This window comes from Oncorhynchus mykiss, unplaced genomic scaffold (genome assembly GCF_057628025.1).
Source record: "Oncorhynchus mykiss isolate SJ-2025 unplaced genomic scaffold, ASM5762802v1 scaffold93, whole genome shotgun sequence".
Classification (NCBI taxonomy): domain Eukaryota; kingdom Metazoa; phylum Chordata; class Actinopteri; order Salmoniformes; family Salmonidae; genus Oncorhynchus; species Oncorhynchus mykiss.
The window spans coordinates 2,755,742-2,771,108 of NW_028322092.1; the positions used below are offsets into that span (position 1 = coordinate 2,755,742).

At 48.2% G+C, this 15,367-nt stretch overlaps 1 protein-coding gene across 1 annotated transcript in view; it reads left to right on the plus strand.

Annotated features, from left to right (window-relative positions):
- The window catches only part of LOC110513475 (intermembrane lipid transfer protein VPS13B), a gene marked incomplete at its 3' end in the record, with an annotated part of 690,119 nt that overhangs the window by 608,240 nt on the left and 66,512 nt on the right, over positions 1-15,367 (plus strand). Inside the window, 1 exon segment of the mRNA XM_090228566.1 lies at positions 6,290-6,646. Within this exon segment, the coding sequence (XP_090084692.1) occupies positions 6,290-6,646 (357 nt within the window).

Below are 15,367 nucleotides of genomic sequence, written 5' to 3' on the forward strand. Positions count from 1 at the left end.
CCTCGGCTGGGTTAAAGCACCACTGACAGTCCTCGGCTGGTTAAAGCACCACTGACAGTCCTCTGGTTAAAGCACCACTGACAGTCCTCTGGTTAAAGAACCACTAACAGTCCTCTGGTTAATGAACCACTGACAGTCCTCGGCTGGGTTAAAGCACCACTGACAGTCCTCTGGTTAAAGCACCACTGACAGTCCTCTGGTTAAAGCACCACTGACAGTCCTCTGGTTAAAGAACCACTGACAGTCCTCTGGTTAAAGAACCACTGACAGTCCTCGGCTGGGTTAAAGCACCACTGACAGTCCTCGGCTGGTTAAAGCACCACTGACAGTCCTCTGGTTAAAGCACCACTGACAGTCCTCTGGTTAAAGAACCACTGACAGTCCTCGGCTGGGTTAAAGCACCACTGACAGTCCTCGGCTGGTTAAAGCACCACTGACAGTCCTCTGGTTAAAGAACCACTGACAGTCCTCGGCTGGGTTAAAGCGCCACTGACAGTCCTCGGCTGGGTTAAAAGCACCACTGACAGTCCTCGGCTGGGTTAAAGCACCACTGACAGTCCTCGGCTGGGTTAAAGCACCACTGACAGTCCTTGGCTGGGTTAAAAGCACCACTGACAGTCCTCGGCTGGGTTAAAGCACCACTGACAGTCCTCGGCTGGGTTAAAGCACCACTGACAGTCCTCGGCTGGGTTAAAGCACCACTGACAGTCCTCGGCTGGGTTAAAAGCACCACTTTGTGTTTGATGGAAAGGCAGGGTGTTCCTCATCAAAACACCTGCGTGAGAAGTGAAGGAACGTCCCTCCTGGACAAGGCCTTCTTTAGATGTCCCAACGAACATGACGGAAGGACCACCATCTTTCTTTCATTAATCCAGATTTCCGTGCGCTGCCTTTCCCCCCCTCTCTCTCAGCACACGATGAGCTTACAGAGGCTACCTTTGAAGGCTAAAAGTTAAACGTGTTAGTAAGTAGGGGGTAAGAGTTGACTGGACTTCCAGATGATTCTATAGGAGCTGGGTGGAAAGAGTCAGAGAGGTGGTATCTTCTGGCTGGACTTCCAGATGATTCTATAGGAGCTGGGTGGAAAGAGTCAGAGAGGTGGTATCTTCTGGCTGGACTTCCAGATGATTCTATAGGAGCTGGGTGTATAGAGTCAGAGAGGTGGTATCTTCTGGCTGGACTTCCAGATGATTCTATAGGAGCTGGGTGTATAGAGTCAGAGAGGTGGTATCTTCTGGCTGGACTTCCAGATGATTCTATATGAGCTGGGTGTATAGAGTCAGAGAGGTGGTATCTTCTGGCTGGACTTCCAGATGATTCTATAGGAGCTGGGTGGAAAGAGTCAGAGAGGTGGTATCTTCTGGCTGGACTTCCAGATGATTCTATAGGAGCTGGGTGGAAAGAGTCAGAGAGGTGGTATCTTCTGGCTGGACTTCCAGATGATTCTATAGGAGCTGGGTGTATAGAGTCAGAGAGGTGGTATCTTCTGGCTGGACTTCCAGATGATTCTATAGGAGCTGGGTGTATAGAGTCAGAGAGGTGGTATCTTCTGGCTGGACTTCCAGATGATTCTATATGAGCTGGGTGTATAGAGTCAGAGAGGTGGTATCTTCTGGCTGGACTTCCAGATGATTCTATAGGAGCTGGGTGGAAAGAGTCAGAGAGGTGGTATCTTCTGGCTGGACTTCCAGATGATTCTATAGGAGCTGGGTGGAAAGAGTCAGAGAGGTGGTATCTTCTGGCTGGACTTCCAGATGATTCTATAGGAGCTGGGTGTATAGAGTCAGAGAGGTGGTATCTTCTGGCTGGACTTCCAGATGATTCTATAGGAGCTGGGTGAAAAGAGTTAGAGAGGTGGTATCTTCTGGCTGGACTTCCAGATGATTCTATAGGAGATGGGTGTATAGAGTCAGAGAGGTGGTATCTTCTGGCTGGACTTCCAGATGATTCTATAGGAGCTGGGTGTATAGAGTCAGAGAGGTGGTATCTTCTGGCTGTACTTCCAGATGATTCTATAGGAGCTGGGTGTATAGAGTCAGAGAGGTGGTATCTTCTGGCTGGACTTCCAGATGATTCTATAGGAGCTGGGTGGAAAGAGTCAGAGAGGTGGTATCTTCTGGCTGGACTTCCAGATGATTCTATAGGAGCTGGGTGTATAGAGTCAGAGAGGTGGTATCTTCTGGCTGGACTTCCAGATGATTCTATAGGAGCTGGGTGTAAAGAGTCAGAGAGGTGGTATCTTCTGGCTGGACTTCCAGATGATTCTATAGGAGCTGGGTGAAAAGAGTCAGAGAGGTGGTATCTTCTGGCTGGACTTCCAGATGATTCTATAGGAGCTGGGTGGAAAGAGTCAGAGAGGTGGTATCTTCTGGCTGGACTTCCAGATGATTCTATAGGAGCTGGGTGTAAAGAGTCAGAGAGGTGGTATCTTCTGGCTGGACTTCCAGATGATTCTATAGGAGCTGGGTGAAAAGAGTCAGAGAGGTGGTATCTTCTGGCTGGACTTCCAGATGATTCTATAGGAGCTGGGTGGAAAGAGTCAGAGAGGTGGTATCTTCTGGCTGGACTTCCAGATGATTCTATAGGAGCTGGGTGTATAGAGTCAGAGAGGTGGTATCTTCTGGCTGGACTTCCAGATGATTCTATAGGAGCTGGGTGTATAGAGTCAGAGAGGTGGTATCTCCTGACTGGACTTCCAGATGATTCTATAGGAGCTGGGTGTAAAGAATCAGAGTGGTGGTATCCTGTGCAGAGCATTAGCCTGCTCCTATAAAGGTTAGGTTGTTGCTATTGAGCTGGCCTGGCCCGGTTGGTGGTACCATTGAGCTGGGCTGGCCCGGTTGGTGGTGCCATTGAGCTGCCCGGTTGGTGGTACCATTGAGCTGGGCTGGCCCGGTTGGTGGTACCATTGAGCTGCCCAGTTGGTGGTACCATTGAGCTGGCCGGTTTATGGTGCCGTTGCGCTGGGCTGGCCCGGTTGGGGGTGCCATTATGCTGGGCTGGCCCGGTTGGTGGTACCATTGAGCTGGCCTGGCCCGGTTGGTGGTACCATTGAGCTGGCCAGTTGGTGGTACCATTGAGCTAGCCAGTTGGTGGTACCATTGAGCTGGGCTGGCCTTTTTGGTGGTACCATTGAGCTGGGCTGGCCCGGTTGGTGGTACCATTGAGCTGGGATAGCCCGGTTGGTGGTACCATTGAGCTGGGCTGGCCCGGTTGGTGGTACCATTGAGCTGTGCTGGCCCAGTTAGTGGTACCATTGAGCTGCCCGGTTGGTGGTACCATTGAGCTGCCCGGTTGGTGGTACCATTGAGCTGGACGGTATGTGGTGCCATTGAGCTGGGCTGGCCGGTTTATGGTGCCATTGAGCTGGGCTGGCCGGTTTATGGTGCCATTGAGCTGGGCTGGCCCGGTTGGTGGTGCCATTATGCTAGGCTGGCCCGGTTGGTGGTACCATTGAGCTGGCCTGGCCCGGTTGGTGGTACCATTGAGCTGGCCAGTTGGTGGTACCATTGAGCTGGCCAGAGAGAGGAGAGAGAGTACAGGAGGAGAGAGAGTACAGGAGGAGAGAGAGGACAGGAGGAGAGAGAGTACATGAGGAGAGAGAGGAGAGAGAGTACAGTAGGAGAGAGAGGAGAGAGTACAGGAGGAGAGAGAGTACAGGAGGAGAGAGAGGAGAGAGAGGACAGGAGGAGAGAGAGTACAGGAGGAGAGAGAGGAGAGAGAGGACAGGAGGAGAGAGAGTACAGGAGGAGAGAGAGGACAGGAGGAGAGAGAGTACAGGAGTAACAGCACATGAGCGATTTATTTCACAGCTGGAAACTTTCCTGCTAGTAATTGAACTGGAAATGATATAAGCTACATTGTAAAGCAGATTCCTCCTTTCTGGGGGTCTAAATCTCACCTCCCTCTCCCCCATCTCCCTCACCTCCCTCTCCCCCATCTCCTCTTCCACTGGGGTGAATGACAGTATCCCCCTATAAACCTCATCCTCCCTCTCCCTCACCTCCCTCTCCCCCATATCCTCTTCCACTGGGGTGAATGGCAGTATCCCCCTCTAAACCTCACCTCCCTCTCCCCCATCTCCTCTTCCACTGGGGTGAATGGCAGTATCCCCCCCTCCCCTCCCTCCATATCCTCCTCATCCTCCCTTTTCCCCCTCCTCCTCCTCTTCCTCTCCTCCAGGCTACATGTGTTGTCTGCCTTATCTCAGCTCACTGGTCACCATAGCAGCACCCACCCGTAGCATTCGCTGGTATATCTCACTGGTCACCCCCAAAGCCAATTCCTACTTTGGCCGCCTTTCCTTCCAGTTCTCTGCTGCCAATGACTGGAAGGAATTGCAAAAATCACTGAAGCTGGAGACTTATATCTCCCTCTCTAACTTTAAGCACCAGCTGTCAGAGGGGCTCACAGTTCACTGCATAGCCCATCTGTAAATAGCCCATCCAACTACCTCATCCCCATATTGTTATTGTTTTGCTCCTTTGCACCCCAGTATCTCTACATGCACATTCATCTTCGGCACATCTATCACTCCAAAGTTATGTGTTTATCACACCTGGTTGTGTTTCTATAAAGGCATGTTTATATCACTTTGACAGATCTCCCTATACTATCTCTCCACATAAACTGGCACCTCCTCTAAGGACAGATATCCCTCTACTCTCTCTCCACCTAAACTGACACCACCTCGTAGGACAGATATCCCTCTACTCTCTCTCCACCTAAACTGACACCTCCTCGTAGGACAGATATCCCTCTACTCTCTCTCCACCTAAACTGACACCTCCTCGTAGGACAGATCTCCCTCCACTATCTCTCCACCTAAACTGACACCTCCTCTTAGGACAGATCTCCCTCTACTCTCTCGCCACCTATACTGACACCTCCTCTTAGGACAGATCTCCCTCCACTATCTCTCCACCTAAACTGACACCTCCTCTTAGGACAGATCTCCCTCTACTCTCTCTCCACCTATACTGACACCTCCTCGTAGGACAGATCTCCCTCCACTATCTCTCCACATAAACTGGCACCTCCTCTAAGGACAGATATCCCTCTACTCTCTCTCCACCTAAACTGACACCTCCTCGTAGGACAGATCTCCCTCCACTATCTCTCCACCTAAACTGACACCTCCTCGTAGGACAGATCTCCCTCCACTATCTCTCCACCTAAACTGACACCTCCTCTTAGGACAGATCTCCCTCTACTCTCTCTCCACCTATACTGACACCTCCTCTTAGGACAGATCTCCCTCCACTATCTCTCCACCTAAACTGACACCTCCTCTTAGGACAGATCTCCCTCTACTCTCTCTCCACCTATACTGACACCTCCTCTTAGGACAGATCTCCCTCCACTATCTCTCCACCTAAACTGACCTGCTTAGAGCTCAGCAACTCTCAATGTGGCTAATTTCCACAAGGAACATAAAACCTAAAGTTCTTCTGTTAATATTTAGGATTACGGTAACTCTGTCTTCTGTCTCTCTCCTGTTAATATGTTGTATTACGGTAACTCTGTCTTCTGTTAATATTCAGTATTACGGTAACTCTGTCTCCTGTTAATATTTAGTATTACGGTAACTCTGTCTTCTATTAATATTTAGTATTACGGTAACTCTGTCTTCTATTAATATTTAGTATTACGGTAACTCTGTCTTCTATTAATATTTAGTATTACGGTAACTCTGTCTTCTGTTAATATTTAGTTTTACGGTAACTCTGTCTTCTATTAATATTTAGTATTACGGTAACTCTGTCTCCTGTTAATATTTAGTATTACGGTAACTCTGTCTCCTGTTAATATTTAGTATTACGGTAACTCTGTCTTCTATTAATATTTAGTATTACGGTAACTCTGTCTTCTATTAATATTTAGTATTACGGTAACTCTGTCTTCTATTAATATTTAGTATTACGGTAACTCTGTCTTCTGTTAATATTTAGTTTTACGGTAACTCTGTCTTCTATTAATATTTAGTATTACGGTAACTCTGTCTCCTGTTAATATTTAGTATTACGGTAACTCTGTCTCCTGTTAATATTTAGTATTACGGTAACTCTGTCTTCTATTAATATTTAGTATTACGGTAACTCTGTCTTCTATTAATATTTAGTATTACGGTAACTCTGTCTTCTATTAATATTTAGTATTACGGTAACTCTGTCTTCTGTTAATATTTAGTTTTACGGTAACTCTGTCTTCTATTAATATTTAGTATTACGGTAACTCTGTCTCCTGTTAATATTTAGTTTTACGGTAACTCTGTCTTCTGTTCGTCCAGCGGAGCTGAACGTGGAGCTGTCCCGGCCCCTGAAGGTGAACCCTACGCTGGTGAAACTGGAGCAGACCAAGGCCTACCTGAGGAGGGTCCTACCTCATCACTACTGGGAGACTCCCAAACCCCCCTCCACCCCTCATTCCTCCCCCAGTAGGACCTCGTCCTCCTCTCCCCATCGTCCCGACCCCTCCCACCTCAGCTCCCTAAGATCCCTGGCACCCTTCCACAAGGTGTCCCTCCGCACCGCCCAGATCGTGGTTGTCATGGAGACGGAGTCGCACCCTGCCCGGCCCAGCCTGTCCTGGTCGGTGTCGGCTATGAAGGGTACCATGAACATGAAGACTGGGCCCAAGCTAGACGGTGAGAGCTTTAAACATTTACCTTCCCTGTTGTCTTTTTACAGTTGAAAAATGCAGCTCCCCCTCTCTCATCACCCCACTCGCACTTCAACCCTCTCTCTTCTCCTCCCTCACACTTCTCTCTCCCCCTCACTCTTCTCTCCCCCTCTCTTCTCTCCTCTCCCTTCTTCTCCTTCTTTATCCCCCCCTCTCTTCTCTCCCCCTCTCTCTTTCTCTCCCTCTCTTCTCTCCCCCCTTCCCCCCTCTCTTCTCTTCTCTCCCCCTCTTCTCCTTCTTTCTCTCCCTCTCTTCTCTCCCCCCTCCCCCCTCTCTTCTCTTCTCTCCCCCTCTTCTCCTTCTTTCTCTCCCTCTCTTCTCTCCCCCTCTTCTCCTTCTTTCTCTCCCTCTCTTCTCTCCCCCTTCCCCCCTCTCTTCTCTTCTCTCCCCCTCTTCTCCTTCTTTCTCTCCCCCCGTTCTCCCCCTCTCCTCTCTTCTCTTCTCCCCCCTTTCTCTCCCCCTCCTCTCTTCTCTTTCTCTCTCTCAGAGTAACCTCTGTCTATATAGCCCCTGTATTCACATTCAACTTAGATCCCAGGATTACTCCCAGTTCATATTATTGTCTCAGGGGCAGCTCAGGTTCCTCTACCTCTGCTCTATGAGGACTACGCCTCGAGGCACCTGGGAAGTGAAGTCCCAGTACAGTTCTATGAGGACTACACCTCGAGGCACCTGGGAAGTGAAGTCCCAGTACAGTTCTATGAGGACTACACCTTGAGGCACCTGGGAAGTGAAGTCGCAGTACAGTTCTATGAGGACTACACCTCGAGGCACCTGGGAAGTGAAGTCCCAGTACAGCTGGTTAGGAGAGATATCACACCTTAGTGACATTAACCAGCTGGTTAGGAGAGATATCACACAAATTATTGTCTTGTTTTTCCCGTAGGCAAGGGGCCAGCCTATACCTGCACCTAGAGGGGAGTAGTTTACTGTCCAGGTACAGGGGGGGGGGGGGGGGGGGGGGGGGTCTGACCTGATCTTAAAGATCTCATCAAGCCTGTCTGTCTGTTTCCTAGTGCCTTGCTGAGGGCCCTGATCTTAAAGATCTCATCAAGCCTGTCTGTCTGTCTCCTAGTACCTTGCTGAGGGCCCTTAAAGGTCTCATCAAGCCTGTCTGTCTGTCTCCTAGTACCTTGGTGAGGGCCCTGACCTTAAATATCTCATCAAGCCTGTCTGTCTGTCTCCTAGTGCCTTAATGAGGGCCCTTAAAGATCTCATCAAGCCTGTCTGTCTGTCTCCTAGTACCTTGGTGAGGGCCCTTAAAGATCTCATCAAGCCTGTCTGTCTGTCTCCTAGTGCCTTGCTGAGGGCCCTTAAAGATCTCATCAAGCCTGTCTGTCTGTCTCCTAGTACCTTGCTGAGGGCCCTTAAAGATCTCATCAAGCCTGTCTGTCTCCTAGTACCTTGCTGAGGGCCCTTAAAGATCTCATCAAGCCTGTCTGTCTGTCTCCTAGTACCTTGCTGAGGGCCCTGACCTTAAAGATCTCATCAAGCCTGTCTGTCTGTTTCCTAGTACCTTGCTGAGGGCCCTTAACGATCTCATCAAGCCTGTCTGTCTGTCTCCTAGTACTTTTCTGAGGGCCCTTAAAGATCTCATCAAGCCTGTCTGTCTGTTTCCTAGTACCTTGCTGAGGGCCCTGACCTTAAATATCTCATCAAGCCTGTCTGTCTGTCTCCTAGTACCTTGCTGAGGGCCCTTAAAGATCTCATCAAGCCTGTCTGTCTGTCTCCTAGTACCTTGCTGAGGGCCCTTAAAGATCTCATCAAGCCTGTCTGTCTGTCTCCTAGTACCTTGGTGAGGGCCCTGACCTTAAAGATCTCATCAAGCCTGTCTGTCTGTTTCCTAGTTCCTTGCTGAGGGCCCTTAAAGATCTCATCAATCCTGTCTGTCTGTCTCCTAGTGCCTTGCTGAGGGCCTTTAAAGATCTCATCAAGCCTGTCTGTCTGTCTCCTAGTACCTTGCTGAGGGCCCTGACCTTAAAGATCTCATCAAGCCTGTCTGTCTGACTCCTAGTGCCTTGCTGAGGGCCCTTAAAGATCTCATCAAGCCTGTCTGTCTGACTCCTAGTGCCTTGCTGAGGGCCCTTAAAGATCTCATCAAGCCTGTCTGTCCCCTAGTGCCTTGCTGAGGGCCCTTAAAGATCTCATCAAGCCTGTCTGTTTGTCTCCTAGTGCCTTGCTGAGGGCCCTTAAAGATATCATCAAGCCTGTCTGTCTGTCTCCTAGTACCTTGCTGAGGGCCCTTAAAGATCTCATCAAGCCTGTCTGTCTGTCTCCTAGTACCTTGCTGAGGGCCCTTAAAGATCTCATCAAGCCTGTCTGTCTGTCTCCTAGTACCTTGCTGAGGGCCCTTAAAGATCTCATCAAGCCTGTCTGTCTGTCTCCTAGTACCTTGCTGAGGGCCCTTAAAGATCTCATCAAGCCTGTCTGTCTGTCTCCTAGTGCCTTGCTGAGGGCCCTTAAAGATCTCATCAAGCCTGTCTGTCTGTCTCCTAGTACCTTGCTGAGGGCCCTTAAAGATCTCATCAAGCCTGTCTGTCTGTCTCCTAGTACCTTGCTGAGGGCCCTTAAAGATCTCATCAAGCCTGTCTGTCTGACTCCTAGTACCTTGGTGAGGGCCCTGACCTTAAAGATCTCATCAAGCCTGTCTGTCTGTCTCCTAGTACCTTGCTGAGGGCCCTTAAAGATCTCATCAAGCCTGTCTGTCTGACTCCTAGTACCTTGCTGTCTGTGGCTATAATCCTTCTCAACATATTTCTCTGTCTGACAGCGGTGCTACCAAACCACCAAACAACACAAGAGGTTAAAATACTCTCAATGAAAGATTTGTAGAGTCCAAGCCCCTGTCATGTGACCTGGGTGAGGCGTAGCTGGGAAGTTAAAGGTCTCTGTGGTTTTGTTTCGCCACAACAAAGTCCTCCTGAATAGAACACAGGAAACAGACCATGATGCATCACTGTTGTGTTCTCCGATCCGTAACCACAACGTTACCATGGAGGAATGACCTGTTCCTGGTCAGGCAAGATATTATCTGTTTCCCAAATGGCACCTTCTTCACTACGTAGTGCCCTACCCCATAGGGCTCTGGTCTAAAGTAGTGCCCTACCCCATAGGGCTCTGGTCTAAAGTAGTGCCCTACCCCATAGGGCTCTGGTCTAAAGTAGTGCCCTACCCCATAGGGCTCTGGTCTAAATTAGTGCCCTACCCCATAGGGCTCTGGTCTAAATTAGTGCCCTACCCCATAGGGCTCTGGTCTAAATTAGTGCCCTACCCCATAGGGCTCTGGTCTAAATTAGTGCCCTACCCCATAGGGCTCTGGTCTAAATTAGTGCCCTACCCCATAGGGCTCTGGTCTAAATTAGTGCCCTACCCCATAGGGCTCTGGTCTAAATTAGTGCCCTACCCCATAGAGCTCTGGTCTAAATTAGTGCCCTACCCCATAGGGCTCTGGTCTAAATTAGTGCCCTACCCCATAGAGCTCTGGTCTAAATTAGTGCCCTACCCCATAGGGCTCTGGTCTAAATTAGTGCCCTACCCCATAGGGCTCTGGTCTAAATTAGTGCCCTACCCCATAGGGCTCTGGTCTAAATTAGTGCCCTACCCCATAGAGCTCTGGTCTAAAGTAGTGCCCTGTCCCATAGGGCTCTGGTCTAAAGTAGTGCCCTACCCCCATAGGGCTCTGGTCTAAAGTAGTGCCCTGTCCCATAGGGCTCTGGTCTAAAGTAGTGCCCTACCCCATAGGGCTCTGGTCTAAAGTAGTGCCCTGTCCCATAGGGCTCTGGTCTAAAGAAGTGCCCTGTCCCATAGGGCTCTGGTCTGAATTAGTGCCCTACCCCATAGGGCTCTGGTCTAAAGTAGTGCCCTGTCCCATAGGGCTCTGGTCTAAATTAGTGCCCTACCCCATAGGGCTCTGGTCTAAAGTAGTGCCCTGTCCCATAGGGCTCTGGTCTAAAGTAGTGCCCTGTCCCATAGGGCTCTGGTCTAAAGAAGTGCCCTGTCCCATAGGGCTCTGGTCTAAAGTAGTGCCCTACCCCATAGGGCTCTGGTCTAAAGTAGTGCCCTGTCCCATAGGGCTCTGGTCTAAATTAGTGCCCTACCCCATAGGGCTCTGGTCTAAAGTAGTGCCCTGTCCCATAGGGCTCTGGTCTAAAGTAGTGCCCTACCCCATAGGGCTCTGGTCTAAAGAAGTGCCCTACCCCATAGGACTCTGGTCTAAAGTAGTGCACTTTATCGGGAATAGGGTGATATTTCGGACTCTAGTTCCTGTGTCCTCCAATACTGAGACCAGAGGGCTGAACCTCTCTTAACAGTTAGGATCATGTTCTCAGATCAGTCCTGACCGGACCTCTCTGACTAAACCTCTCTGTCTAAACCTCTCTGACCAAACCTCTCTGACTAAACCTCTCTGACTAAACCTCTCTGACCGGACCTCTCTGACTAAACCTCTCTGACCGGACCTCTCTGACTAAACCTCTGACTAAACCTCTCTGACTAAACCTCTCTGACTAAACCTCTCTGACCGGACCTCTCTGACTAAACCTCTCTAACTAAACCTCTCTGACCAAATCTCTCTGACTAAATCTCTCTGACTAAACCTCTCTGACTAAACCTCTCTGACCAAACCTCTCTGACTAAACCTCTCTGACGAAACCTCTCTGACTAAACCTCTCTGACTAAACCTCTCTGACTAAACCTCTCTGAGCAGACCTCTCTGACTAAACCTCTCTGACTAAACCTCTCTGACTAAACCTCTGACTAAACCTCTCTGACTAAACCTCTCTGATTAAACCTCTCTGACCAGACCTCTCTGACTAAACCTCTCTGACTAAACCTCTGACTAAACCTCTTTGACTAAACCGCTCTGACTAAACCTCTCTGACTAAATGTCTCTGACTGAACCTCTCTGACCAGATCTCTCTGACTAAACCTCTCTGACTAAACCTCTCTGACTAAACCTCTCTGACCGGACCTCTCTGACTAAACCTCTCTGACTAAACCTCTGACTAAACCTCTGACTAAACCTCTCTGACTAAACCTCTCTGATTAAACCTCTCTGACCAGACCTCTCTGACTAAACCTCTCTGACTAAACCTCTGACTAAACCTCTTTGACTAAACCTCTCTGACTAAACCTCTCTGACTAAATGTCTCTGACTGAACCTCTCTGACCAGATCTCTCTGACTAAACCTCTCTGACTAAACCTGTCTGACTAAACCTCTCTGACTAAACCTCTCTGACTAAACCTCTCTGACCGGACCTCTCTGACTAAACCTCTCTGACTAAACCTCTCTGACTAAACCTCTGACTAAACCTCTGACTAAACCTCTCTGACTAAACCTCTCTGATTAAACCTCTCTGACCAGACCTCTCTGACTAAACCTCTCTGACTAAACCTCTGACTAAACCTCTTTGACTAAACCTCTCTGACTAAACCTCTCTGACTAAATGTCTCTGACTAAACCTCTCTGACCAGATCTCTCTGACTAAACCTCTCTGACTAAATCTCTCTGACTAATCTCTCTGACTAAATCTCTCTGACTAAACCTCTCTGACTAAACCTCTCTGACTAAACCTCTCTGACTAAACCTCTCTGACTAAACCTGTCTGACTAAACCTCTCTGACTAAACCTCTGACTAAACCTCTCTGACTAAACCTCTCTGATTAAACCTCTCTGACCAGACCTCTCTGACTAAACCTCTCTGACTAAACCTCTGACTAAACCTCTTTGACTAAACCGCTCTGACTAAACCTCTCTGACTAAATGTCTCTGACTGAACCTCTCTGACCAGATCTCTCTGACTAAACCTCTCTGACTAAACCTCTCTGACTAAACCTCTCTGACCGGACCTCTCTGACTAAACCTCTCTGACTAAACCTCTCTGACTAAACCTCTGACTAAACCTCTGACTAAACCTCTCTGACTAAACCTCTCTGATTAAACCTCTCTGACCAGACCTCTCTGACTAAACCTCTCTGACTAAACCTCTGACTAAACCTCTTTGACTAAACCTCTCTGACTAAACCTCTCTGACTAAATGTCTCTGACTGAACCTCTCTGACCAGATCTCTCTGACTAAACCTCTCTGACTAAACCTGTCTGACTAAACCTCTCTGACTAAACCTCTCTGACTAAACCTCTCTGACCGGACCTCTCTGACTAAACCTCTCTGACTAAACCTCTCTGACTAAACCTCTGACTAAACCTCTGACTAAACCTCTCTGACTAAACCTCTCTGATTAAACCTCTCTGACCAGACCTCTCTGACTAAACCTCTCTGACTAAACCTCTGACTAAACCTCTTTGACTAAACCTCTCTGACTAAACCTCTCTGACTAAATGTCTCTGACTAAACCTCTCTGACCAGATCTCTCTGACTAAACCTCTCTGACTAAATCTCTCTGACTAATCTCTCTGACTAAATCTCTCTGACTAAACCTGTCTGACTAAACCTCTCTGACTAAACCTCTCTGACTAAACCTCTCTGACTAAACCTCTCTGATTAAACCTCTCTGACCAGACCTCTCTGACTAAACCTCTCTGACTAAACCTCTGACTAAACCTCTTTGACTAAACCTCTCTGACTAAACCTCTCTGACTAAATGTCTCTGACTAAACCTCTCTGACCAGATCTCTCTGACTAAACCTCTCTGACTAAATCTCTCTGACTAATCTCTCTGACTAAATCTCTCTGACTAAACCTGTCTGACTAAACCTCTCTGACTAAACCTCTCTGACTAAACCTCTCTGACTAAACCTGTCTGACTAAACCTCTCTGACTAAACCTCTCTGACTAAACCTCTCTGACTAAACCTGTCTGACTAAACCTCTCTGACTAAACCTCTCTGACTAAACCTCTGACTAAACCTCTCTGACCAAACCTCTCTGACTAAACCTCTCTGACTAAACCTCTCTGACCAAACCTCTCTGACTAAACCTCTCTGACTAAACCTCTCTGACTAAACCTCTCTGACCAAACCTCTCTGACTAAACCTCTCTGACTAAACCTCTCTGACCAAACCTCTCTGACCAAACCTCTCTGACCAAACCTCTCTGACTAAACCTCTCTGACCAAACCTCTCTGACCAAACCTCTCTGACTAAACCTCTCTGACTAAACCTCTCTGACCAAACCTCTCTGACTAAACCTCTCTGACTAAACCTCTCTGACTAAACCTCTCTGACCAAACCTCTCTGACTAAACCTCTCTGACTAAACCTCTCTGACCAAACCTCTCTGACCAAACCTCTCTGACTAAACCTCTCTGACTAAATCTCTCTGACCGGACCTCTCTGACTAAACCTCTCTGACCGGACCTCTCTGACTAAACCTCTGACTAAACCTCTCTGACTAAACCTCTCTGACTAAACCTCTCTGACCGGACCTCTCTGACTAAACCTCTCTAACTAAACCTCTCTGACCAAATCTCTCTGACTAAATCTCTCTGACTAAACCTCTCTGACTAAACCTCTCTGACCAAACCTCTCTGACTAAACCTCTCTGACGAAACCTCTCTGACTAAACCTCTCTGACTAAACCTCTCTGACTAAACCTCTCTGAGCAGACCTCTCTGACTAAACCTCTCTGACTAAACCTCTCTGACTAAACCTCTGACTAAACCTCTCTGACTAAACCTCTCTGATTAAACCTCTCTGACCAGACCTCTCTGACTAAACCTCTCTGACTAAACCTCTGACTAAACCTCTTTGACTAAACCGCTCTGACTAAACCTCTCTGACTAAATGTCTCTGACTGAACCTCTCTGACCAGATCTCTCTGACTAAACCTCTCTGACTAAACCTCTCTGACTAAACCTCTCTGACCGGACCTCTCTGACTAAACCTCTCTGACTAAACCTCTCTGACTAAACCTCTGACTAAACCTCTGACTAAACCTCTCTGACTAAACCTCTCTGATTAAACCTCTCTGACCAGACCTCTCTGACTAAACCTCTCTGACTAAACCTCTGACTAAACCTCTTTGACTAAACCTCTCTGACTAAACCTCTCTGACTAAATGTCTCTGACTGAACCTCTCTGACCAGATCTCTCTGACTAAACCTCTCTGACTAAACCTGTCTGACTAAACCTCTCTGACTAAACCTCTCTGACTAAACCTCTCTGACCGGACCTCTCTGACTAAACCTCTCTGACTAAACCTCTCTGACTAAACCTCTGACTAAACCTCTGACTAAACCTCTCTGACTAAACCTCTCTGATTAAACCTCTCTGACCAGACCTCTCTGACTAAACCTCTCTGACTAAACCTCTGACTAAACCTCTCTGACTAAACCTCTGACTAAACCTCTCTGACTAAACCTCTCTGATTAAACCTCTCTGACTAAACCTCTCTGACTAAACCTCTCTGACTAAACCTGTCTGACTAAACCTCTCTGACTAAACCTCTGACTAAACCTCTCTGACTAAACCTCTCTGATTAAACCTCTCTGACCAGACCTCTCTGACTAAACCTCTCTGACTAAACCTCTGACTAAACCTCTTTGACTAAACCGCTCTGACTAAACCTCTCTGACTAAATGTCTCTGACTGAACCTCTCTGACCAGATCTCTCTGACTAATCTCTCTGACTAAATCTCTCTGACTAAACCTGTCTGACTAAACCTCTCTGACTAAACCTCTCTGACTAAACCTCTCTGACTAAACCTGTCTGACTAAACCTCTCTGACTA